The sequence below is a fragment of the Macaca mulatta genome, chromosome 7 (assembly GCF_049350105.2).
Source record: "Macaca mulatta isolate MMU2019108-1 chromosome 7, T2T-MMU8v2.0, whole genome shotgun sequence".
NCBI classification, from domain to species: domain Eukaryota; kingdom Metazoa; phylum Chordata; class Mammalia; order Primates; family Cercopithecidae; genus Macaca; species Macaca mulatta.
Genome location: NC_133412.1, coordinates 20921942 through 20949539, shown reverse-complemented (window position 1 = coordinate 20949539; position 27598 = coordinate 20921942). Strand labels below are relative to the sequence as shown.

Here is a 27598-nt window from a genome sequence, read left to right as displayed (position 1 = left end):
AATGTAAAAATTAAATCATGTGGTAGGTAACTCTAAGGGCTTGTTCATCCACAGAAACACCAAAAAGTAAGAAGAAACTGTCAGAACCAACATTTTGAGAACTCTGGAGAATAGTAAAAGATTTGCAGTAACCAGGAGAATGCTGAATCCAGGAAGAGGCAACCTAAAAATGGCAGAAAAGCTTTGCAGCATTTTTACTCACTCTTGCCCCACCCCGCCTCCCTGGCTTGGTTGTACTCTTGAAGATGGCAGCCCATGTTCTCAATGTAGGACCCTGGTTCCTGGTTCCAGAGGGAGCAGAGAAGACCTTATTCTCAAAGAATTTTGTCTGTTCTAATTTGTTGGTGGGCTACTTGAAGGATTGACACAAAGTGCCTACCTTTGTTTTGTCTAACTCTAACTCAGGGCAGAAAAGTGGCTGTGCAGAGAGCATTCCTTAAAAACATTGTAAGGCAAATGAACAACCTGTGCCTGGTCTCAGAATGCATTTTTTTTTTTTTTTTTTTTTTGAGATGGAGTTTCACTCTGTCACCCAGGCTGGAGTGCCACCATGTCCAGCTAAGTTTTGTATTTTTAGTAGAGATGGGATTTCGCCATGTTGGCCAGGCTGGTCTCGAACTCCTGACCTCAGGTGATCCACCCACCTTGGCCTCCCAGAGGTGCTAGGGTTACAGGTGTGGGCCACCACACCCGGCCAGAATGCACTTTTTTTTTTCTTTTTTTCTTTTTTTTGAGATGGAGTTTCGCTCTGTTGCCAGGCTGGAGTGCAATGGCACAATCTTGGCTTACTGCAACCTCCACTTCCCAGCTTCAGGCAGTTCTCCTGCCTCAGCCTCCCGAATAGCTGGGACTACAGGTGCGTGCCACCATACCCAGTCAATTTTTGTATTTTTTAGTAGAGACGGGGTTTCACCATGTTGGCCAGGATGGTCTTAATCTCTTGACCTTGTGATCTGCCTGCCTCGGCCTCCCAAAGTGCTGGGATTACAGGCATGAGCCACCGCGCCCGGCCCACAATGCACTTTTTAAAGTGTCTACAAGAGACTCTATTTATTTATTTAAAGTTGAATTGGTTTATTTTCTAATTTGCAATTCTTAAATGTTTTTATAGAAAATGCAATATTACTTACAGTCAAAATTTTAAGGCCAGGCGCGGTGGCTAACGCCTGCAATCCTAGCACTTTGAGAAGCCAAGGCGGGTGGATTGCCCGAGCTCAGGAGTTCGAGACCAGCCTGGCCAATATGGTGAAATCCGTCTCTACTAAAAATAGAAAAAAGTTAGCTGGGTGTGGTGGTGCACATCTGTAATCCCAGCTACTCAGGAGGCTGAGGCAGGAGAATTGCTAGAACTGGGGAGGTGGAAGTTGCAGTGAGCCAAGATCGTGCCACTACACTCCAGCCTGGGTGACACAGTGAGACTCTATCTCTAAAAAAATAAAAATTAAACAAACAAAAATTCAGCCAGTCTTGGTGGCTCACACCTGTAATCCCAGCACTTTGGGAGGCTGAGGCTGGCAGATCACTTGAGTTCAAGAGTTCAAGATCAGTCTGGGCAACATGGCAGAACCCCATCTCTACCAAAAAAAAAAAAAGGGCCAGGCGCGGTGGCTCAAGCCTGTAATCCCAGCACTTTGGGAGGCCGAGACGGGCGGATCACGAGGTCAGGAGATCGAGACCATCCTGGCTAACACGGTGAAACCCCGTCTCTACTAAAAAACAAAAAACTAGCCGGGTGCGGTGGCGGGCGTCTGTAGTCCCAGCTACTCGGGAGGCTGAGGCAGGAGAATGGCGTGAACCCGGGAGGCGGAGCTTGCAGTGAGCTGAGATCGGGCCACTGCACTCCAGCCTGGGCGGCAGAGCGAGACTCCGTCTCAAAAAAAAAAAAAAAAAAAAAAAAAAAAAATTAGCCAGGTATGGTGGCATGCACCTGGGGTGCCAGCTATTTGGAAGGCTGCAGTGGGAGGATCACCTGAGCCTGGGAGGTGGAGGTTGCAGTGAACCGAGACTGTGCCACTGCACTCCAGCCTGGGTGACAGACTGATACCTTGTCTTAAAAATAAAAAAATAAAAATAGAAAACTCCAACAGTTTTCTCATTGCAAGACTATTGTAATAAGGTGAGCAGAAGAAAAGCAATCAACATTTAGGAAAATATAGTAGTGTTTTATGTTTTTAACTTATTAATTTATAGTTTATACTCTTAACGCCTGGGCATGGTGGCTCACGCCTATAATCCCAGTACTTTGGGAGGCCGAGGAGGGTGGATCACTTGAGGTCAGGAGTTCAAGACCAGCCTGGCCAACATGGTGAAACCTTGTCTCTACTAAAAAATACAAAAATTAGCCAGGCATGGTGGCAGGCACCTGTAATCCCAGCTACTCGGGAGGCTGAGGCAGTAGAATCCCTTGAACTTGGGAGGCGGAGGATGCAGTGAGCTGAGATCGTGCTACTGCACTCCAGCATAGGTGACAAGAGCGAAACTCTGTCTCAAAAAAATATATATATTATTTACTCTAACAATGTCAATATTTAATTATAATATCAATTATAATTATAAACAAAAGTCTAATAAGACAGACTTCCAACTTATACCTTTAACTAATTTTAGTAATATTCTCTCATGTTGTTTTGTTTTCTAACAGATTTCCACCTTTCCTTGCGCGTGTGTGTGTATACCAGGTGTCTTATATTTGACAAGAGTCTCACATTAGGTCCAAAGACACAAATAGGTTGAAAGTAAAAGGATAGAAAAAGCTATTTTATGCAAATAGTAACGAAAAGAGAGTTGAAGTAGCTATACCAATATTAGACAAAATAGTCTTTAAGTAAAAAAATTGTTACAAGGGAAGCTGGGTGCACAGGTGCTTACCTGCAGTCTTAGTTACTTGGGAGGCTGAAGTGGGAGGATTGCTTGAGCCCAGGAGTACTCCAACTGGGGAACATAGCAAGACCCTGTCTCTTTAAAAAAGAGTTGTTACAGGTAAGAGAAAGTCATATATTGATAATGAGGTGAATTTGTTGGAAGATAAAACAATTATAAACACATACATACCAAATAACGGAGCCCCAAAATACATGACGCGAACACTGACAGAATTGAAGGAAGAATTCTGCAATAGTAATTGGAGACTTCAATACCTACTTTTATTTATTTTATTTTTAGAGACAGAGTCTTACTCTGTTGCTCAGGCTGGAGTGGTGTGATCACAGTTCACTGCAGCCTTGACCTCCTGGGTTTAAGTGATCCTCCTGCCTCAGCCAAAATGCTATTATTACAGGCATGAGCCACTGTGCCCAGCCAATACTCACTTTTAACAATGGACAGAACAACTCATCAGAAAATTAGTAAGAAAATGGCCGGGCGTGGTAGCTCACACCTGTAATCCCAGCACTTTGGAAGGCAGAGGCAGGTGGATCACGAGGTCAGGAGATCGAGACCACCCTGGCTAACATGGTAAAACCCTATCTCTACTAAAAATACAAAAAAATTAGCCAGACGTGGTGGCAGGCTCCTGTAGTCCCAGCTACTCAGGAGGCTAAGGCAGGAGAATGGCGTGAATCTGGGAGGTGAAGCTTGCAGTGAGCCGAGATCGTGCCACTGCACTCCAGCCTGGGCGACAGAGTGAGACTCCATCTCAAAAGAAAAAAAAAAGAGGAAATTAGTAAGGAAATCCCAGCACTTTGGGAGGACAAGACAGGACAAATAGGCATATCGCTTAAGTCTAGGAATCTGAGACCAGCCTGGGTAACATAGTGAGACCCTGTTTCTACAAAAAATTAAAAAATTAATTGGGCATGGTGGCACATGCCTGTAGTCCCAGCTACCCATGGAGCTAGGGTGAGAGGATTCCTTGAGCCCAGGAAGTCAAGGCTGTTGTAGTGTGCTGTGATTGTGCCACTGTACTCCAGCCTGGGTGACAGAGTGACATCCCATCTCTATTAAAAAAAAAAAAAAAAGAAGAAGAAGAAAATTAGTAAGGAACTAGAACACTACAAAACAACTAGACCTAACAGACATATATAGACCATTCCATCCAACAACTGCAGAATGCAGATGCTTCTCACAGGTACATGAAATATCCTCCAGGATAGACCATATGTTAGGCCACAAAACAAGTCTCCATAAATTTAAAAAAGTTGAAATCATACAAAAGATCTTCTCCAACCACAATGGAGTGATGCTAGAATTAATAACAGAAAACTGGAAAATTCACAAATATAGAAATTAAACAACATATTCTTTTTCCTTTTTATTTTTTTGAGACAGATTCTCACTCTGTCGTCCAGGCTGGAGTGCAGTGGCATGATCTCGGCTCACTGCAACCTCCTGCATTTAAGTGATTCTCCCACCTCAACCTCCCGAGTAGCTGGGACTACAGGTGCGTGCCACCATGCCCAAGTAATTTTTGTATTTTTAATAGCAACGAGGTTTCACCATGTTGGCCAGGCTGGTCTCAAACTCCTGACCTCAGGTGATCCACCTGCCTCGGCCTTCCAAAGTTCTGGGATTACAGGTGTGAGCTACCACGCCTGGCCTCCATTTTTATTTTTAATTTTTGTGGGTGAAACAACATAGTTTTTTTGTTGTTGTTCTTTTTTTTGAGACAGCGTCTCACTCTGTCACCCAGGCTGGAGTGCAGTGGTACGGTCATGGCTCACTGCAACCTCGACCTCCAGCTACTCACCCCCTGAGTAGCTGGACTACAGGCATACACCACCACAACCAGCTAATTTTTGCTTTTTTTTTGCTTTTTTTTTTTTTTTTTGTAGAGACAGAGTTTCACCATGTTGCCCAGGCTGAGCTCAAGAGATCTGCTGGCCTCGGTCTCCCAAAGTGCTAGGATTACAGGCATGAGCCACTGTGCCCAGCCAACAACATACTCTTAAATGACGAATGAGTCAAAGAAGAAATCACAAGGGAAATTAGATTATACTTTGAGATGAATGAAAATGAAAACATACCAGATGGTATGGGATGCAGCAAAATTAGTGCTCAGAGAGAACTTTATAGCTATAAATATTTAAATTTTTTTTTTTTTTTTTGAGATGGAGTCTCGCTCTGCCGCCCAGGCTGGAGTGCAGTGGCCGGATCTCAGCTCACTGCAAGCTCCGCCTCCCGGGTTCACGCCATTCTCCTGCCTCAGCCTCCCGAGTAGCTGGGACTACAGGCGCCCACCACCGCGCCTGGCTAGTTTTTTGTATTTTTTAGTAGAGACGGGGTTTCACCGTGTTAGCCAGGATGGTCTCGATCTCCTGACCTCGTGATCCGCCCATCTCGGCCTCCCAAAGTGCTGGGATTACAGGCTTGAGCCACCGCGCCCGGCCAATATTTAAATTTTTAAAAAAGGCCAGGTGTAGTGGCTCACATTTGTAATCCCAACACTTTGGGAGGCCAAAGTGGGAGGATCGCTTGAGCCCAATAGTTCAAGACCAGTCTGGGCAATATAGTGAGACTTCATCTCTACAGAAAAACGTTAGAATTAGGCAAGTGTGGTGGTGCATACCCGTAATCCCGGGTGCTTGGGAGGCTGAGGTGGGAGGAGAGCTTATGCCTGGAAGGGAGAGGTTGAGCTGAGATTGTACCATTGCACTCTAGCCTGGGTGGTAGAGAGAGACCCCTGTCTCAAAAAAAAAGAAAAAAAAGAAAAAGAAAAGAAAAGAAAGAAAAAATAATCTGAAATCAAGAATCTAATTTATACCTTATGGAACTAGAAAAAGAAGAGTAAACTAAACTCAAAAAGCAAAAGGAGCCAGGCGTGGTGGCTCATGCCTGTAATCCCAGCACTTTGGGAGGTCGAGACGGGTGGATCATGAGGTCAGGAGTTCGAGACCAGCCTGGCCAACATGGTGAAACTCCATGTCTACTAAAGATACAAAAAAAAAAAAAAAATTAGCCTGGCGTGGTGGCATGCGCCTATAGTCCCAGCTACTCAGGAGGCTGAGGCAGGAGAATCACTTGAACCTGGGAGGCGGAGGTTGCAGTGAGCCGATGTCAACCCATTGCACTGCAGCCTGGGTGACAGAGAGAGACCATCTCAAAAAAAAAAAAAAAAAAAGAAGGAAATAAAAATTAGAGTGGAGATAAAGAAAAAGGAAAAACAATAGAAGAATCAATGAAACTAAAAGTTGGTTCTTTGAAAAGATTAACAAAATTGGCAAACCTTTAGCTAGACTGAGAAGAAGAGAGAGAAAACGCAAATAACTCAGATCAGGGATAAAAGCAGGGACGTTGCTATTGATTTTAAAGACATAAAAAGGATTATAAGAGAGTACTATGAACAATTGTATGCCAACAAATTAGATAAGCTAGTTGAAATGGATGAATTCCTAGAAACACACAAATCTACAAAAACTGAATCAAAAGTAGAAAGTCTGAACATACCTTTAACAAGGAAAAAATTAAATTATTATTATTAGTGTTATTAGTGTGGGTTTTTTTTTTTTTTTTTTTTGAGACAGTCTTGCTCTGTTGCCTAGGCTGGAGTGGAGTGCAGTGGCATCATCTCAGCTCACTGCAACCTCTGCCTCCCACATTCTAACGATTCTCCTGTCTCAGCCTTCCAAGTAGCTGGGATTACAGGCGCCCGCCACCACACCCAGCTAATTTTTGTATTTTTGGTAGAGACAGGGTTTCACCATGTTGGCTAGGCTAGTCTTGAACTTCTGGCCTCAAGTAATTCACCTGCCTTGGCCTCCCAAAGTGCTAGGGTTATAGGTGTGAGCCAGTGCGCCCAGCCAAAAAAGATTAGTAACAAAAACCTTCAAACAACAAAAAGTCTAAAACCAGATGACTTCACTGGTGAATTCTACCACATATTTAAAGAAGTAACCCAGTCTACTCACGCTCTTCCAAAAAAACTGAAGAGAAGGAAACATTTTCTTGAGGCCAGATACCACATTTCAGACAATGACACTGTAGGAGAAGAAACCAATATCCCTTAATTATAGAGGCAAAAGTCTTGAACAAAATGCTAGCAAACCAAATCCGACAGCACAATAAAAGAATTATACACTAAGGCTAGTGAGATTTATCTCAGGAATGCGAGAGTGATTCAATACAAGAAAACTGGTCATTGTAATACGCTACATTATTAGAAAGAGAAAAAAAACCACGATCATCTAAGTTGACACAGAAAAACATTTGACAAAATCCAACACCCTTTCATGATAAAAACACTCAGCAAACTAGGAATGGAAGGGAACTTCATGAACATGATAAAGGGCATTTATGAAAGCCAAAGCACACATCATACTCAGTAGTGAAACACTAAAGGCTTTCCCTCCAAGATTTGGAACAAGACAAAGATGCCGGCTTCAACCACTGCTATTCAATATCGTACCAGGAGTTTTAGGCAAGAAAAAAAAAATATCGAAAAGGAAGAATTAAAAGTATCTCTGTTCACAGAGGACATGGTCCCATATATAAAATCACAAAGAAGTCTCAAAAAAAAATAAAAATAAAAAAATAAAAAAGAAACGGCTATTAAAACTAATGAACAAATTTAGCAGAGTTGCAGGGTACAAGATGAACTCAGACTGGGCGCTGTGGCTCATGCCTGTAATCTCAGCATTTTTTTTTTTTTTTTTTTTTTTTTTTTGAGACGGAGTCTCGCGCTGTGTCACCCAGGCTGGAGTGCAGTGGCGCGATCTCGGCTCACTGCAAGCTCCGCCTCCCAGGTTCACGCCATTCTCCTGCCTCAGCCTCCGAGTAGCTGGGACTACAGGCGCCCGCCACCACGCCCGGCTAGTTTTTTGTATTTTTAGTAGAGACGGGGTTTCACCATGTTAGCCAGGATGGTCTCAATCTCCTGACCTCGTGATCCGCCCGTCTCGGCCTCCCAAAGTGCTGGGATTACAGGCTTGAGCCACCGCGCCCGGCCAATCTCAGCATTTTGGGAAGCTGAGATGGCAGGATCACTTGAGCCCTGGAGTTTGAGACAAGCCTGGACAACATAGGGAGATACTGTCTCTACAAAAAAAAAATTTAAAAAGTAGCCAGGCATGTTGGCACGCACCTGTAGTCCCAGGTAATTGGGAGGCTGAGGGAGGATGATAGCTTGAGTATAGGAGGTCAAGGTTGCAGTGACTGGTGATCACATCACTGTACTTTAGCCTGGGTTATAGAGCAAGACCCTGTCTCAAAAAAAAAAAAAAAAGAAAAAAGAAAGATCAACTCACAAAAACCTTGTGGGCCGGGCTCAGTGTCTTGTACCTATAATCCTGGCACTTTGAGAGGCTGAGGCGGGAGGATGATTTGAGGCCAGGAGTTCAAGACCAGTGTGGTCAACATAGCAAGACCTCATTTCTATAAAATAATTTTTTGCTGAGATAGGGTCTTATTCTGTCACCCAGGCTTGAGTGCAGTTGTGCCATCATGGCTCACTGCAGCCTTGACCTCCTGTGCTGCAGCAATCCTTCCACCTCATCCTCCCAAGTAGCTGGGACTATAGGCATATACCACCACATCCAGCTACTTTTTGTACTTTTTGTAGAGATGGGGTTTTGCCATGTTGCCCAGGCTGGTCTTGAATTCCTGGGCTCAAGTGATCCTCCTACCTCAGCCTCCCAAAGTTCTGGGGTTATAGGCATAAGCCACTGCCCAGGCTTTTAAAATTAATTTTTAAAAAATTTGTTTAAAGATTTTTTTAAGACAAGGTCTTGCTGTGTTGCCCAGGCTGGAGTGCACTGGCATGATCTCAGCTCACTGAAACTTCTGCCTCCCAGGCTCGAGTGATCCTCCCACCTGAGCCTCCGAAGTAGGTAGGACCACAGGCATGTGCCACCACAACTGACTAATTTTTTGTAGAGACAGGGTATTGCCATATTGACTAGGCTGTTCTCGAACTCCTGGCTTCAAGTGATCCTGTCACCTCGGCCTCCCAAAGTGCTGGGATTATAGGCATGAGCCACGGTGTCTGGCCTGATTGTGTTTGTATACACCAGCAATGAACAACTGAAAAAGGAAATCATAAAAACAGTTCTATTTTCCATAGCATTCAAAAGAATAAAATGCTTGGGAACAAATTTAACCAAGAAGTTAAAAGATTTGTACACCAAAAACTACAAAACATTGCTGAAAGAAATTAAGGAAGGCCAGGTGCGGTAGTTCATGCCTGTAATTCCAGCACTTTGGGAGGCTGAGGCAGAAGGATTGCTTAAACCAAGAAGTTCAAGACCAGCCTAGGCAACATAGGGCCCTGTCTCTACAAATAATATATATATTTTGAGATGGATTATCACTCCGTCACCCAGGCTGGGGTGCAGTGGCGCAATCTCAGCTCACCGGAACCTCCGCCTCCCAGGTTCAAGCGATTCTCCTGCCTCAACCTCCCAAGTAGCTGGGAATACAGGTGCTCGCCATCATGCCCAGCTAATTTTTTTGTAATTTTAGTGGAGACGGGGTTTCACCATGTTGGCCAGGCTACTCTCGAACTCCTGACCTCAGGTGATCCACCCGCCTTGGCACCCCAAAGTGTTGGGATTATAGGCATGAGCCGCTGCACCCGGGGTCTACAAATAATTTTTGAGAAAACTTAGCCGGGTGTGGTCGCATGCGCCTCTTATTCCTAGTTACTTGGGAGGCTGAGGCAGGAGGATCACCTGAACCTGGAAGGCCAAGACTGCAGTGAGCCATGATTGCACCACTGTACTCCAGCCTGGGCGACAGAGTGAAATCCTGTCTTGTTAAAAAATAAAAAATAAAATAAAAATAAAACAATGCCGGCGCCGGATGCGGTGGCTCACACCTGTCATCCCAACACTTTGGGAGGCTGAGGCAGGCAGACTGCTTAAGCTCACGAGTTCAAGACCAGCCTGATCAGCATGGAGAAACCCTGTCTCTACAAAAAATTTTAAAAAAAGAACAACAACAACAAAAAAAAGCTGGGCCGGCGTGGTGGCTCACGCCTGTAATCCCAACACTTTGGGAAGCTGAGGCAGGCAGATCACAAGGTCAGGAGTTCGAGACCAGCCTCGCCAACATGGTAAAACCCTGTCTCTACTAAATAATAATAATAATAATAAAATAGCCAGGCACAGTGGCAGGTGCCTGTAATCCCAGCTACTCAGGAGGCTGAGGCAAGAGAATTGCTTGAACTCGGGAGGCGGAGGTTGCAGTGAGCTGAGATCACACCACTACACTCCAGCCTGGGTGACAGAGCAAGACTCTGTCTTGAAAAAAACAAATTAGCTGGATGTGGTGATGCGTGCTTGTAGCCTAGCTACCAGCACTCTAGCCTGGGTGACAAGGTGAGACCCTGTCTCAAAAAAGAAGAAAAAAATTAAAGAGGACCTATATAAATAGAAAGGCATTTCATGTTCATGTTGAAGACATGATATTGTTAAGACGGCAATATTCCCCAAAGTGATCTATGGATTTAATGCAATCCCTATCAGAATTTTAATGGCCTTTCTTCAGAAATGGAAAAGCTGACCCCTCTAATTCATAGGGAACTGTAAGAGGGCCTGAATAGCCAAAAGAATCTTGAAAAAGCAAAACAAAACTGGGGGACTCAAACTTCCTAATTTCCAAATGTATTGCAAAGTTAGAGTAATCAAAACTGTGGTATTGCCATAAGTATAAACATATAGACCAGTAGGACAGAATCAAGAATCCAGAATTAAACATCTATGGCCAGTTGATTTTCAACAAGGATGTCAAAACTATTCAATGGAGAAAGAATAGTCTCTTCAATAAGTGGTACTGAAACCACTGGCTATTCACATTGCAAAAGAACTCATTCGCCCCTACCTCATACCATATGAAAATATTAACTCAAAATGGATCAATGACCTAAATATAAGAGTTAAAACTATCAATCTCTTAGAAGAAATCATAGAGTAAATCTTAATGACCTTAAATTTGGCAATGGATTTGTAGAACAAAAGCATACGCAACAAAAGAAAAAATAATTAGACTTCGCCAAAACTAAAAATATTTGTGCATCAAAGGATATTATCAAAAAGTGAAATAACAACTACAGAAAGAGGGAAAGTATTTACAAATGATATATCTGATGAGTACAGAAGATAACAGCAAAAAGACAACACAGTTTAAAAAGGAGCAAAGGACTTGAATTGACATTCTCCAAAGAAGACATGTAAGTAGCTGAGAAGCACATGAAAAGATGCTAACTCTCATTAGTTTAGGGATATACAAATCTAAACCATAGTGAGATACCACTTCACACCCACCAGGATAGCCATTAAAAAAAAAAGAGAGAGGGCCGGGCGCGGTGGCTCAAGCCTGTAATCCCAGCACTTTGGGAGGCCGAGACGGGCGGATCACGAGGTCAGGAGATCGAGACCATCCTGGCTAACACAGTGAAACCCCGTCTCTACTAAAAAATACAAAAAAACTAGCCGGGCGAGGTGGCGGGCGCCTGTAGTCCCAGCTACTCAGGAGGCTGAGGCAGGAGAATGGCGTAAACCCGGGAGGCGGAGCTTGCAGTGAGCTGAGATCCGGCCACTGCACTCCAGCCTGGGCGACAGAGCGAGACTCCGTCTGCAAAAAAAAAAAAGAGAGAGAAAGTGTTAGAATGTGGACAAACTGGAACTCTCATACAGTGCTAATGGAAGTATAAAATAGTACAGCTACTGTGGAAACAGTTTGTTCCTCAAAAAATTAAACATAGGCCAGGCACAGTGGCTGGCTCACGCCTGTAATCCCAGCACTTTGGGAAACCAAGGTGGTTGGATCACTTGAGGTCAGGAGTTCGAGACCAGCCTGGCCAACATAGTGAAACCCTGTGTCTACTAAAAATACAAAAATTAGCCAGCTGTGGTGGCAGGCACATGTAATCTCAGCTACTCGGGAGGCTGAGGCAGGAGAATTGCTGGAACCCGGGAAACGGAAGTTTCAGTGAGCTGAGATTGTGCCATTGCACTCCAGCCTGGGTGACAACAGCTAGAGTCTGTCTCAAAAAAAAAAAAAAAAAAAATTAAACATAGAATTACCACATGACCCAGCACTTCTACTTCTAGATATATACCCAAAAGAATAAAAAACAGAGCTGGGCATGGTGGCTCACACCTGTAATCCCAGCTCTTTGGGAGGCCAAGGTGGGCAGATCACTTGAACCCAGGAGTTCAAGAACAGCCTGGGCAACATGGTAAAACCTTGTCTCCACAAAAAAATACAGAAAATTACCCGGGCATAGTGGTGCACACCTGTAGTCCCAGCTACTCAGGAGACTGAGGTGGGAGAATCACCTGAGCCCCAGAGGTTGAGACTGTAATGAGCCAAGTTCATGCCACTGCACTCCAGCCTGGGTGTCGGAATGAGATCCTATCTCAAAAACAAAACAAAACAAAAAAAACCTGAAAACAGGTACGCAAACAAATACACACAGATGTTCATGGCAACACTGTTTACAATAATCAAGGCTGAGGGTGATGGCTCACACCTGTAATCCCAGCTCTTTGTTAGGCCAAGGAAGGAGGATTGCTTGAGACCAACCTGGACAACATATCTCTACAAAATAGGAAATAAAAAAATTAGCCAGGCACGGTGGTGTGCACCTGTAGTCTTAGCTACTCTGGAGGCTGAGGCAGGAGGATCACCTGAACCCAGGAATTCAAGGTTACAGTGAGCTATGATCACACCACTGCACTTCAGCCTTGATGACAGAGCAAGACCCTTTCTCAAAAAGTCAAAAGGCAGAAACAACTGAAATGAAACAACTGAAATGTCAATGAATAGATAAAATATAGTATGTACACACAATGGAATATTACTGAGCTATAAAAGGGAATAAAGTACTGATATGTATTAAAATGTGGATGAACCTTAAAAACATTATGCCAAATGAAGGAAACCAAACACAAAAAGTCACATATTGTATGATTTCATTTATATGAAATATCCAGAATAAGTAAATCCATAGAGACGGAAAGCAGATTGGTGGTTTCCAGGGTTTGGGAGTAGGATGGAATGGGATTGACTTTTTTTTTTCCCCCCCATAAAGTGAAAGCAAGTTTATTAAGAAAGTAAAGGAATAAAAGAATGGCTACTCCATAGGCAGAGCAGCCGGGATTGACTTCTTAATGGATGTGGGGTTTCTTTTGGGGTGACAAAAATGTTTTGGAACTAGATAGAGGTGGTGGTTGCACAACACTGGGGATGTACTAAATGCCACAGAATTATACACTTTAAGATGGTTAACTTTTATGTTATGTGGATTTCACCTCAATAAAAAAAAATTAAACCATGCAAGTGCTAAAAGTAAGCAGGGTGTTAGTGGTAAATTCCTTTATCATCTGAAAGTAAGGAAAGCCTAACTCTGACTCAAAGTCAAATTTGTGAATCAATAAAAAAGATTGATAAATTAGGCCAAATGTGGTGACTCATGCCTATAACAGCAGCACTTTGGGAGGCCGAGGCAGAAGGATCACTGGAGCCCAGGAGTTCCAGGATGGAGTGAGCTATAATTGTGCTACTACATTCCAGCCTGAACAACCCCATCACTCAATTAAAAAAAAAAAAAAAAGTGTACAGAGAAAGAAATGCAGATAGCCATTGTACATACGAAATTATGCTTAACCTTCTATAAGAGGTATGCAAATTAAAACTACACTGAGATATTATTTCTCACCTGTTAGATTGGAAAAAATCCAAAAGTTTGATAATACACTCTCTTGGCAAGTCTGGTGAAACTAGAAATCCTGTACATTGTTGATGGGTGTGCAACAAGGGTACAGTCTCTATGGAGGTAAATTTTGTAGTATCTCACAGAATTATAGTTAACCTCTGATCCAATAATCCACTTTTTTTTTTTTCGAGACAGGGTCTTGCTCTGTCACCTAGGCTGGATTACAGTGGTATGATCATGCTTGGAGAACAGTGGCATGATCACTGAAGCCTGGAAATCCTGTGTTCAAGCAATCCTCCTGCCTCAGCCTCCCAAATAGCTGGAACTACAGACATGTGCCACCACACCCAGCTAATTTTTTTTTTTTTTTTTTTTTTGAGACAGAGTCTCGCTCTGTCACCCAGGCTGGAACACAGTGGCCGGATCTCAGCTCACTGCAAGCTCCGCCTCCCGGGTTTACGCCATTCTCCTGCCTCAGCCTCCCGAGTAGCTGGGACTACAGGCACCCGCCACCTCGCCCAGCTAGTTTTTTGTATTTTTTTTAGTAGAGACGGGGTTTCACTGTGTTAGCCAGGATGGCCTCAATCTCCTGACCTCGTGATCCACCCAGCTAATTTTTAAAAATTTTTGTAGAGACAGAGTCTCACTTTATTGCCCAGGCTGGTTTTGAACCCCTGGCCTCAATGACTCTCCCGCCTAAGCCTCCCAGAGTGCTGGGATTATAGATGTAGGCCACTGCTCCCAGCCTGAAATAACATTTATATACAGTTATTCATTGTGACATTATTTAAAGTGGCAAAATATTGGAAATGACTCAGAAGTTCTTTAGTGCAAGAGTGGTTGAAAAACTGTGGTATGTCCACTCAATTGAATACTATGCATCTGTTAAAACTAATGAGGAAGCTCTATATGATCTGATATGAAGTAATCACCAGGATATATTATTAAGTGAAAAAAACAAGATGTAGAAGACTGTTAATAGTATGTTATCTATATTGTAAGTAGAGAGGGGAAATAAAGAAAAAAAACATATGTATTTACAAAAAAATACTTGCTAGAGGCCAGGCATGGTAGCTCACACCTGTAATCCCAGCACTGTGGGAGGCCGAGGCAGGCAGATCACAAGGTCAGGAGATTGAGACCATCCTGGCTAACACAGTGAAACACCGTCTCTACTAAAAATACAAAAAATTAGCCTAGCGTGGTGGAGGGCACCTGTAGTCCCAGCTACTCAGGAAGCTGAGGCAGTGAGCCAAGATGGCGCCACTGCCCTCCAGCCTGGGTGACAGAGCAAGACTCTGTCTCAAAAACAAAAAAATGAAAATAAAGATAAAAATAAATTTTAAAAACTTGCTAAAAGTATAAACCAGAAACAAAATTTATTACCTCTAGAGTTAACAACAGGGAATGGGGCTAAAGGGCATGAAGGAAACAGTTTCTCTGAATATGCCTTTTTATATAGCTTTGACTTGTGAGCCTGTAAATGTTTTTTGAAATACAAAGTTAAATCAAAAAATAAAAGAAGCAAAACCTAAAATTGCAAAAAAAAAAGAGAAAGAAATGACCCTAACTGTATATCAAAATAGTAACATAACCACACAGGTAAAATAATTTTTCAGATAACTTTAGAATATTTTATCAGTTCTTTGGTGGGACAAAAAGAACTATAATTGTAATCCTTATTCAGTAGTTTAATTGTTAATAGTGACATTGATACTACAGTGATATTGATACTATGTATATAGTGTATGAATACATATATTATATATATACACATTATAGAGTAATGCAAATAAGGAATTATGTTCCTGTTGTTAGGAACCAGGATTTTCAAAGTAAGATAAATTAGATAGAAGTATAAATTCAAAAGATTTAAAAATACTGTAATGATAAATATGAATTGGAAATATCAATATGATTTCTGGTTTTTAAGTGCTTTTTCTAGTACTATGCATTGGCAAATGTAACATGAGCTCCTTTAGCAACTAGATTTTGGTCTCTATGTACCATTCTCCACTAAAAGTAACCAGGATTCCATGGGGAAATAACTTGATTTTTGGTCTAGAGCAGGGTTTTTTAAAACTTTTTAAAAATTACTCTCCATCCCAGGAGTTTTTTTAAGAATTTTTTTCCCTGGTTACCTCCTACCACATGAAAATTTAACACCACAGATATATCATATATCTGTTTATGTATTGTGACCATTTGGTGGACCATAAACCATTGGAATAGCTAAGATTTTTTTACCCCCACCAAAAACCAGTTTTGTTTAGAATGCATGGTTGAGGGCAAAGAAAGCCCAGGATGATCTTGCAGCATGTTGTAAAGGAAAGTAAGGAAGCAGTCAACCCCAAAGAGGCTCCCAGTGACCAAAATTGGGACAATTTGAGCATTTGAGAGAATAATTACTATAGTTGATTAAAGTATGCTGAATGTAGCTACTCAGGAGGCTGAAGTGGGAGTATCGCTTGAGCCTAGGAGTTTGAGACCAGCCTGGGCAACATAGCTAGATCTTATCTCCAAGAAAATTAAGAAAAGTAGCCAGGCATGGTGGCACACACCTATAGTCCTAGCTACTCAGTAGACTGATGTTGGAGGATTGCTTGAGCGCAGGAGTTTGTGGCTGCAGTGAACTATGCTTGCATCACTGCATTCTAGCCTGAGTGACAGAGTAAGACCCTGTCTCTAAGAAAAAAGAAACACACACACACACACTGAATATATATAATAAAAATCCACAAGCTCATAAAGAATGAAAACAAGAGCTGGGTGCTGGGTGAGGTGGCTCACGCACCTGTAATCCTAGCACTTTGGGAGGCCGAGGCAGGGGAATCACTTAAGTGAGTTCAGGAGTTCAAGACCAGCCTGGGCAACATGGTGAAACCCCATCTCTACAAAAATACAAAGATGAGCTAGGCATTGTGCTATGCACCTGTAGTCCCAGCTACAGGAAGCTGAGGTTGGAGGATCACTTGAACCTGGGAGTTTGAGGCTGCAGTGAGCTGTGATTGTACCACTGCACTCTAGCATGGGTGACAGAGGAAGACTCTGTCTCCCCCCAAAAAATTAAATAAATAAAACAAATTAATACTCATCCATCACTATTGGAGAATATTTTTCACACTCTCTACTCTGAAAACCAATTAAAGGGAAATAAATATTCTGCCTTTTCAGTGAGAACTGTAGTTCAGTATAATCAAATAGTCCCATTTGCAGAAGGAAAGTTCTTTACGGAAAATATGCCAGTTGATGGTGGAGAACTAGACGTTCCTCAAAGGATCACTCCTGATCAGAAGGGGAAAACTTCACAGTGAGATCTTGTTGGTGCCACCTTAACCTAGTTAGTAAACTTAGCCTTACTTATAATGGAACAATGAGACAATATGCCTCCACTATGATGCAATATACAGTACATGGGATCACCTCTTAAAGTATTCTTAACAAAATTATTTAAAATAAATCAGCTAAGTTAGATCTAATTTCCAGTTAATAGGAAATACAAGGGATAGTAAAATAAGTTAAATGATTTTATGTGGAAACAATCAGACAAGTCCAGAATGTGGGACATGACCTTCTGCAAAGACAACTGGCCTGTTCTTTCTTCTTTTCTCTTTTCTCTCTCTCTTTTTTTTTTTTTTTTTTTTTTTGAGATGGAGTCTTGCTTTGTTGCCCAGGCTGGAGTGCAGTGGCATGATCTTGGCTCACTGCAACCTCCACCTCCTAGGTTCAAGGTTCAAGTGATTCTCCTGCGTCAGCCTCCCGAGTAGCTGGGATTACAGGTGCCCACCACCACGCCCAGCTAATTTTTGTATTTTTAATAGAAATGGGGTTTCTCCATATTGGCCAGGCTGGTCTCAAATTCCTGACCTCAAGCAATCTACCCACCTCGGCCTCCCAAAGTGCTGGGATTACAGGCATGAGCCACCATGCCTGGCCTTCTTTTCAAAAAGTTACTATGGGCTGGGGATGGTGGCTCACACCTGTAATCCTAACACTTTGGAAGGCTGAGGCGGGCAGATTGCTTGAGCCCAGGAGTTCAAGATAAGCCTAGGCAACATGGTAAAACCCATCTCATCTCTACTAAAATACAAAAAATTAGCCAGGAGTGGTGGTATGTGCCTGAGTCCCAGCTACTCAAGGGGCTGCGGTGTGATGATCGCTTGAGCCAAGAGGTAAAGACTGCAGTGAGCTGGCCAGGCGCGGTGCAGATCACAAGGTCAGGAGATCGAGACCATCCTGGCTAACACGGTGAAACCCTGTCTCTACTAAAAATACAAAAAAAAAAAATAACCAGGCGTGGTGGCGGGCGCCTGTAGTCCGAGCTACTCAGGAGGCTGAGACAGGAGAATGGCATGAACCCGGGATGCGGAGCTTGCAGTGAGCCGAGATCGCGCCACTGCACTCCAGCCTGGGTGACAGTGAGACCCTGTCTCAAAAAAGTTACTATGAAAAAAAGGAGGCCGGGCGCGGTGGCTCAAGCCTGTAATCCCAGCACTTTGGGAGGCCGAGACGGGCAGATCACGAGGTCAGGAGATTGAGACCATCCTGGCTAACAGGGTGAAACCCTGTCTCTACTAAAAAATACAAAAAGCTAGCCGGGCGAGGTGGCGGGCGCCTGTAGTCTCAGCTACTCGCGAGGCTGAGGCAGGAGAATGGAATGAACCCGGGAGGCGGAGCTTGCAGTGAGCTGAGATCCGGCCACTGCACTCCAGCCTGGGCGACAGAGTGAGACTCCGTCTCAAAAAAATAATAATAATAATAATAAAAAAGAAAAAAAAAGAAAAAAAGGAGAGGCTGCACTATTCTAGATTAAAAGAGGCTTCAAAGACATAAGATGCAGTGCATGGTTCATGTTTGGATGCTTTTATAAATGACATTTGGGGGAATAATTGGGAAATTTTGAATATGGACTGGATATTGAATAATACTAGGGAATAATTTTTAATTTTGTTTAGCTTGTTAATGATGTTTGGCTATGTTGGAAAAAATTCTTTATGTATATCTTTCCTTGTTGTTTTTTTTTTTTTTGAGACAGAGTCTCTCTGTGTTGCCCTTGGTGGAGTGCAGTGGCACAATCTCTGCTCATGTACAACTTCTGCCTCCTGGGTTCAAGTGATCCTCGTGCCTCAGCCTCCCAAGTAGCTGGGGTTACAGTCATGTACCACCACACCCAGCTAATTTTTTTTCTTTTTCTTTTTTTTTTTTTTTGAGACAGAGTCTTGCTCTATCGCCTAGGCTGGAGTGCAATGATGTGATCTTGGCTTACTGCAATCTCTGCTTCCCGGGTTCAAGCGATTCTCCTGCCTCAGCCTCCTAAATAGCTGGGATTACAGGCATGCACCACTATACCCAGCTAATTTTTTATTTTTAGTAGAAACAGGGTTTCACCATGTTGGTCAGGCTGGTCTTTGAACTCCTGACCTCGTGATCTGCCTGCCTCGGCTGCCTAAAGTGCTGGGATTACAGGTGTGAGCCACTGCGCCTGGCCTTAATTTTTATATTTTTAGTAGAGACCTAAACATGGTTTCTCCATGTTGACCAGACTGGTCTTGAACTCCTGGCTTCAAGTGATCCATCCACCTTGGCCTCCCAAAGTGCTGGTTTACAGGCATGAGCCACCACACCCAGCTGGAAAAAATTCTTATATTTTATTATTATTATTATTCTTGAGACAGAGTTTCATTCTGTGCCCCAGGCTGGAGTGCAGTGGTGAGATCTCAGCTCACTGCAACTTCTGCCTCCCAGGTTCAAGCCATTCTTAAGCCTCAGCCTCCCGAATAGCTGGGATTACAGGCATGTGCCACCATGCCGGCTCATTTTTGTATTTTTAGTAGAGATGGGGTTTTGCCATGTTGGCCAGGCTGGTCTCGAACTCCTGGCCTCAAGTGATCCACCTGCCTCAGCCTCCTAAAGTGCTGGGATTACAGGCATGAGCCACTGCATCCAGCCATTTCTTATATTTTAGAGATGCATTTTGAAGTATTTAGAGGTGACATGTTTCATAATGTCTATCATTTATTTTAAAACACTTTAGCATGCAGAAATAGATGAAACAAGTATGGCAAAAATGTCAATGTGTTAAATCTAGGAGACGGGTATATGGGCATTGGCTGCACCAGTCTTTCAACTACTTTTTAAAAATATATGTTTGAAATGTTCATAATATAAAGTTTAAAAAATTGAGGCCGGGCGCGGTGGCTCAAGCCTGTAATCCCAGCACTTTGGGAGGCCGAGACGGGCGGATCACGAGTTCAGGAGATCGAGACCATCCTGGCTAACACGGTGAAACCCCGTCTCTACTAAAATACAAAAAAAAATTAGCCGGGCGAGGTGGCGGGCGCCTGTACTCCCAGCTACTCGGGAGGCTGAGGCAGGAGAATGGCGTGAACCCGGGAGGCGGGGCTTGCAGTGAGCTGAGATCCGGCCACTGCACTCCAGCCTGGGCAACAGAGCTAGACTCCGTCTCAAAAAAAAAAAAAAAAAAAAAAAAAAAAAAAGAAAGTTTAAAAAATTGAAAATGGTTTGGTTGAAGGGTCCCCAGGAAATGCTATTTCTCAGCCAAGGAAGGGTAAGTTGGCTTTGACTTATGTTAAGAACCTATGGCTCCTGGATTCTTCCTCAAATGTCTTTTTTTCTTCCCTCTCCCTTCACCCTACCTCCTTTCCAGCCCTCTTTGATTCCATGCACAGCAGCCAGGCCTCAGATAACCCATTTTCTCCACCACGTACTCTTCATTCACCTCCCCTGCAACTCCAGCAGCGCTCTGAGAAGCCCCCTTGGTGTAAGTAATCCTTTTGGAACTGCCTAGACAAAAGTCAAGAAGAATGGAGTGATTGGTGAATGAGGGGCCTGTTGCATGAGGTAATAGAAGGTGAGGGTTGAACGACCAGGAGTATCCATTCTGGGAAGCAGTCTCATCTGCCATTTCTAAGATGAAAGGAGAATCTGTTTATTCTCTCTTTACCTCTGTTCTCCATGTTCCTTCTATTTCATTGGAGGGAAGCTTTTCTGCAGTATTAGGAATAATTTTTTTTTTTTTTGAGAGATGGAATTTCGCTCTTGTTGCCCAGGCACGATCTTGGCTCTCCGCAACCTCTGCTTCCCGGGTTCAAGCGAGTCTCCTGCCTCAGCCTCCTGAGTAGCTGGGATTACTCAAAGGGCCCTTTGGGGAAGAAAGAATGGAGACTTCATTCTCCTTTGATCCCTATTTGATCTCTACAGCTTTCTCTGGTAAAGATGACTAGCAGACAACTTAGATATTTAGAAAAGCTGGGAGCAGGAGGCCGGGCCCAGTGGCTCACGCCTGTAATCCCAGTACTTTGGGAGGCCAAGGCAGGTGGATCACGAGGTCAGGAGATCAAGACCATCCTGGCTAACACGGTGAAACCCCATCTCTACTAAAAATACAAAAAATTAGCCGGGCGTGGTGGTGGGCACCTGTAGTCCCAGCTACTCAGGAGGCTGAGACAGGAGAATGGCGTGAACCCGGGAGGCAGAGCTTGCAGTGAGCCGAGATGGTGCCACTGCACTCCAGCCTGGGGGACAGAGTGAGACTCTGTTTCAAAAACAACAAACAAACAAACAAACAAACAGAAAAAGCTGGGAGCAGGAGAGACTAGAATCTGCTACTTATTTTTACATGACCCTTCTCTCTGTTGTCTGTTTTCAGTTTTTAGTTTAAGTTGAGGTGCTGCTTTTTCCCATCTCTTGTTTATTATCTATAATCTATCACTAGTTGTTTTTGGTAACAATGTGAACAGTGGAGCCACACAGAATTGTTAGAGTGACCATAGAGAGGAGGCGCTACTGGTGGTAATTGGAGGTGGGGATGTGGGCCAGAGGCACTGGTGAAGTATCATCCTGCCTCTGGGGAATAACTGAAATCAAACATGCCTTTCATTATTTTACTTGGATAGGACTAAAGTAAAGATTCTTACTTCATTCAGCATTGGACTTAACAGTTGTAGAATTTTGCCCTTTTTCTGGCACCCTGTTTGAAGAAGAAACTTTCCTCTCTGACACCAAGAATTCCTCCCCTGAATTTCAGATTATCCTACACTCACCTTGCCATTGCTCTTTTTACCTGTTTCCTGGAGGGTTTATGAGTTCTGTGCCCCTGGAAATCTTACCCTTCTCCCTCTTCTGTTTCTGTTTGACCTTTTTGATTTGCCTGAATCAGACCACTAGCAGGATATTAAGGCTACTTCTTTACTTGGGTAAAGCTCAGCTTACATCTTTTCTTTTTCTTTTTTTCCATCTAGTATCAGATTTTTGACTCAGTATCAGGTGTGTAGCCTCACTGGTAAACATCTTCTTTCGGGTCTGTATATCTGCACCAGAAATAGGCTCCACATCTCTTAAAGGCTTGTTGGTTCAAAACCATGATCTTCTCTTTTTTTTTTTTTTGAGACGGAGTCTTGGTCCAGGCTGGAGTACAGTGGCGTGATCTCGACTCACAGCAACCTCCACATCCCGGGCTCAAGTGATTCTCTTGCCTCAGCCTCCCGAGTAACTGGGATTATAGGCACATGACACCACACCTGGTTAATTTTTATATTTTTAGTAGTGACGGGGTTTCGCCATGTTGGTCAGGATGGTCTCGAACTCCTGATCTCAAGTGATCCACCGGCTCAAAGTGCTGGGATTACAGGCGTGAGCCACCGCACCTGGCCTCTTATTCTGCTTGAAGCATGCCTCCTTTGATTATTATTATTATTTTTTTTGAGGTGGAGTCTTGCTCTGTCATCCAGGCTGGAGTGCAATGGTGTGATCTCAGCTCACTACAACCTCTGCCTCCTGGGTTCAAGTGATTCTCCTGCCTCAGCCTCCTGAGTAGCTGGGATTACAGGCATGTGCCACCACGCCCAGCTAATTTTTTTTTTTTTTTTTTTTTTTTGTAGTTTTAGTAGAGACAGAGTTTTACTATATTGGTCAGGCTGGTCTCGAACTCCTGACCTTGTGATCTGCCTGCCTCGGCCTCTCAAAGTGCTGGGATTACAGGCGTGAGTCACTGCCCCCGGCCCCTCCTTTGATTCTTTACAGAAGTGAGATAACTAGCACACCTTCAACTCAATGATGGATTGAGCCTTTGTAGGCTCAGGTTTACCAACTTTTCGAGGTTTCCTTCAATGGCAATATGGTCCGATGTCCCCTTTTCCCAGAATCTGTCATTATTGATACCATAGTGCTTTAATATATCGTTATAATATTACAATAAAAATGATTTTTACCAAGGGAGAAGTAGGTTAGTCCCATACTAGAGGTCAATGAAGCAGTAGCAGATGGAGTAGGAATCATCCCACAGTGTAATTGAAGACTCTGAGGTCTTTATTACACTACTGTCAGGATCTAGGAAATCAGTTTTTTAATGTTTTCTGTGTATATAATTTGCACAAGCCTGTAACATTCATTGTATGTCCCAAGACTTACAAGAGTCTTAACCCTGGATCCATAGATGTGGTTTCAGGGTAGAGTCTATGAGCTTCAGGAATCACACGTAAAGATTAGTGTGAATATTCTTATATACATTTTTCCTGGACTTTCATTAGCACCTCAAAGGGGCCACTGACCCCTAGAAAGGTTAAGAACTGCCATGTAGAAATTCCATGGCCGTCTTCCATTTTTGGGTAAACCATTTTCTTTTTTTTTTTTTTTTCTGAGATGGAGTCTTGCTTTATCACCCAGGCTGGAGCACAGTGGCATGATTTCAGCTCACTGCAACCTCCACCTCTGGGGTTCAAGTGATTCACCTGCCTCAGCCTCCTGAGTAGTTGGGATTACAGGCAGCCGCCACTATGCCTGGCTAATTTTTGTATTTTTAGTAGAGACAAGGTTTCGTCATGTTGGCCAGGCTGGTTTTGAACTCCTGACCTCAAGTGATCTGCCTGCCTCAGCCTCCCAAAGTGCTGGGATTACAGGCGTGAGCCACCGCACCCAGCCAGGTAAACCATTTTCTTTCCTGTTGTTCTGATTTACATGGTTTTTCTACATTCTCCTGCCAACTTATCATTTGGGCTATAAATAATGATTACCTCTGCCCTAGAAATACATTGATTGCTTTAAAGAATGATTCTTAACAGAAGGTATACATCAGAATCAACTGGGAGTGTTCCAACAAAATTATATTGCCTTCATCCTCCTCCCTCCTCCAAGCTACACCTTTACACTAAACCTATAGAATTAGAATCTCTGGAGTTGAAAACTGGAAATTAGCATTTAAAAAAATTTTTCATGATTTTGATTATGAACCACTGGGCTAAAGTATTCATATTCTTCCAAAGTAGGAATGAGAGGCCTTGGGAACTTGGAATTCTGATGGGAGTGTATTTGTGAAAGAACCAGATGAAGTGGGTCTTAGCACTCTCTCCTGAAGTCTTATACGTACCTTATTGTTACTCTCAAAGTATACATTAGGCCAGGGTGACAGTTCTTGAGCTAAGCAAACTTAGGAGTCTCTGCTTAACTTAGGAAGAATTCAGACACTCTTCCCTCAAGACGTAAGTAGCATAGGCCAACCATTCTAGCATTTGAACTATCTGCACAGGGTACAGCCTACTCTTCCAGCTTCTCTGACTTGATCTCTTGACTTTGCTTTACAGACAGCAGTGGCCCTTCTAGCACTGTGTCCAGTGCTGGTCCTTCTTCCCCTACTACAGTAGATGGTAACTCCCAATTTGGCTTCAGCGATCAACCCTCCCTAAATTCACACGTGACTGAAGAACATCAATGCCTTGGGCTGCTCCGGGAGACCCCTGGGAATGGAGCACAAGAGCTCTCCATAGAAGGGAAACAAGAGATTTTTGAACCAAATCAGTCCCCACAGGTGCCACCTGTGGAAACCAGCCAGCCATACGAGGAGGTGGCTGAGGAGGTCAGCCAGCCATGTCAGGAGGTCCCTGACATCAGCCAGTCATGCCAGGACATTTCTGAGGCGCTCAGCCAGCCATGTCAGGAGGTCCCTGACATCAGCCAGCAATGCCAGGAGAACCATGACAATGGTAACCACACATGCCAGGAGGTCCCTCAGATCAGCCAGCCGTGCCAGAAGGCCAGCCAACTGTGCCAGAAAGTCTCTGAGGAAGTTTGCCAGCTATGTCTGGAGAACCCCGAGGAGGTCAGCCAGCCATGCCAGGGGGTCTCTGTGGAGGCTGGCAAGCTGGTCCATAGGTCCCACGTAGGGGTTGGTGGCTTGGTCCAGGAAACCCCTGTAGAAGTTGGCAGCCCAGCTGAAGAGATCCCTGAGGAGGTCAGCCAGCCATACCAGGAGTTCTCTGTGGAGGTTGGCAGGCTGGCCCAGGAGCCTTCTGCGATCAGTCTGTTATCTCAGGGCATCCCTGAGATTGATAAACCATCCCAAGAGTTCCCTGAGGAGATTGATCTGCAGGCCCAGGAGGTCCCTGAGGAGATAAATTAGAAGTCCTGGGTGGTCCCTGAGGTGATCCATCAGCTGCCTGGAGAGGGTATTCCTCAAGCCCAGCATCTATCTAGTGATCCAAACCCTCAGAGCCAGTCTCTAGCCCATGACCAGCACTCACCCCTTCCACCAGCAACATGTGATTAATTTTCTCATTAGTGGTGTCACACTATACCAGCCATTTGAGCCAGCAACCTTTTCTGTTGGCTAACTCACTGGCCAGCTCTCACCAGCAGTGTCTGGGGAAGTAGTTCTCTTGGTATGAAGCATACCTGTGCCAGAGCTGTGCTTAAGGAGGAGCCAGTTTTAGGTTCAAAGAAGCCATTGGCTCTTCACCTAACCATTAGACTTGAATAGGATTTCCTTGGGGTGGGTTGGTCTCTCATTACCCAGCCTTCTCTGAGCATCCTAGGAAATCATAGATTGTTAAAGGAAATGCTGCTTCATCTGGGGACAGCAAATGCAAAAGAGGGGACTCTAGGGTCTTCACTTTTCTGGGGAAATAGTCACGACTTCTCAAGGTATGCTTAGACCATATGTGCATTCGGGGGACTCTTGTCTTTGCCAGCACTCCTCAGGTGAGCCCGGGATGGCTATCTGAAATGTATGGAAAATACAGTCCCCTCCCCAAACATCTGTCATGGCCACTAAATCTTTAGACTTGCCTTATAGATCTTTCCATATCATCCCCAAGTGCCCCTTCTGCCTCAGTCCTGTTCCTCTGGGCAATAGCTCTAGGGAAAAGTAGGTATTAAACTGCTGTACAAAATTCAAAGCAACTACTTAAAATGCTCTAGAGGATTCTTAGCCAGTCTGTGAAACTGGGCCTCCCTCTGTGGTGGGCTGTTTGGCTTAGGAGATGCTGTAGTAGTAGAGATAATCAGGTTCTATTTTAAGCAATGAGCAGAGATCAGTATTGTACAGATACAAGCAAAGGTTTAATAAATAAATATATATATACACATATAGATGTGTGTGTGTGTGTGTGTGTATATATATATATATTTCTGTAGTTGTGCCAGGGACAGACTGGCCAAAGACCAAACACTCCAGGGTCCCCAAGAAATTTGTCCTTATATCATTGTATCTGAGGGCCAGATATGATTATGAAGCTTTTTCCAAAGATCCAGGGATGGGAATGGGAGTGGGTAGGAGGGGTAATACGGTCATTGGAGTCAGGGGCCGGAACATTATGAGTGCTCAATAAATATGAAATAATGAGAATGATGGTGATGGATGATGGTGATGTCCTTGTGAATTCAAGAATGAATATGGGCTGGGCACAGTGGCTTATATCTGTAATCCCAGCACTTTGGGAGACCAAGGCGGGCAAATCATGTGAGGTCAGGAGTTGGAGACCAACCTGGCCAACATGGTGAAACCTTGTCTCTACTAAAAACACAAAAATTAGCCAGGCATGATGGTGGACACCGGTAATCCCAGCTATTTGGGAGGCTGAGGCAGGAGAATCACTTGAACCCTGGAGGCAGAGGTTGCAGTAAGCTGAAATCACACCAATGCACTCCAACCTGGGCAACAAAGCAAGACTCTGTCTCAAAAAAAAAAAAAAATATATATATATATATATATATATGTGTGTGTGTGTGTGTGTATATATATATATATGTGTGTGACTGTGAGTCAATTGTGTCTATAACTGATCTGAATCAGTCAAAAGCCATTATAATTGAGCAGGAATGGGCTGTAAAAATACAGAGATCAAGCATCCAAAAATAGACTATAAAAACATAGAGGTCAGCTGGGCACGGTGGCTCACACCTGTAATTCCAGCACTTTGGGAGGCCAAGGTGGGTGCATCACGAGGTCAAGAGATTGAGACCTTCCTGGCCAACGTGGTGAAACTCCATCTCTACTAAACATATAAAAATTAGCCGGGCATGGTGGCGCATGCCTGTAATCCCAGCTACTCAGGAGGCTGAGGCAGGGGAATTGCTTGAATCCAGGAGGTAGAGGTTGCAATGAGCTGAGATCGCACCACTGCACTCCAGCCTGGCGACAGAGTGAGACTCTGTCTCAAAAAAAAAACAACAACAACAAAAAAAAACCCCCCAAAAAACAAAAAAAACAGAGATCAGGCATCCCAAGAGGTGCCTATAGCAGTTAACCCACTATCTCAAAAGGTTTGTTTGTTTTTTTTCTTTTTTGAGACAGAGTCTCGCTCTGTCGCCAGGCTGGAGTGCAGTGGCGCAATCTCAGCTCACTGCAACTGCCGCCTTCTGGATTCAAGTGATTCTCCTGCCTTAGCCTCTTGAGTAGCTAGGATTACAGGTGCCCATCACCACACCCAGTTAATTTTTTTGTATTTTTAGTAGAGACAGGGTTTCGCCATGTTGGCCAGGCTGGTCTCGAACTCCTGACCTCAGATGATCTGCCTGCCTTGGCCTCCCAAAGTGCTGGGATTACAGGTGTGAGCCACCATGTCTGGTCCCCAAAAGGTCTTTATTGAGTAAGTAGAGTGTTGGATGGGGGACCAGAAAGAGTTTCCCTCTCTGTGAAGTGCCAGAGGGTACATGCCTTCTCACCACGTTCTTGGAATCATCCTGTTAATTTTTCACTCTGGAGTGTCAGGAGGAGTT

General features: G+C 43.8%; 1 protein-coding gene across 50 annotated transcripts in view; it reads left to right on the top strand.

The window, feature by feature from the left end:
- The window catches only part of PPIP5K1 (diphosphoinositol pentakisphosphate kinase 1), a 60811-nt gene extending 34586 nt beyond the window's left edge, over window positions 1-26225 (top strand). For 43 of the 50 annotated variants that reach the window (XM_077939246.1, XM_077939239.1, XM_077939228.1 and 40 more), the window contains 2 exons: window positions 20256-20369; window positions 24187-26225. In XM_077939246.1, coding sequence (XP_077795372.1) covers window positions 20256-20369; window positions 24187-25001 — 929 coding nt within the window. In that variant the 3' untranslated portion in view covers window positions 25002-26225. Of the gene's footprint in view, window positions 1-54; window positions 462-20255; window positions 20370-24186 lie in introns of those variants that run through there. The other 7 variants (XM_077939231.1, XM_077939249.1, XM_077939248.1 and 4 more) reach the window with 2 other exon arrangements.
- Window positions 26226-27598: the final 1373 nt, after the last annotated feature.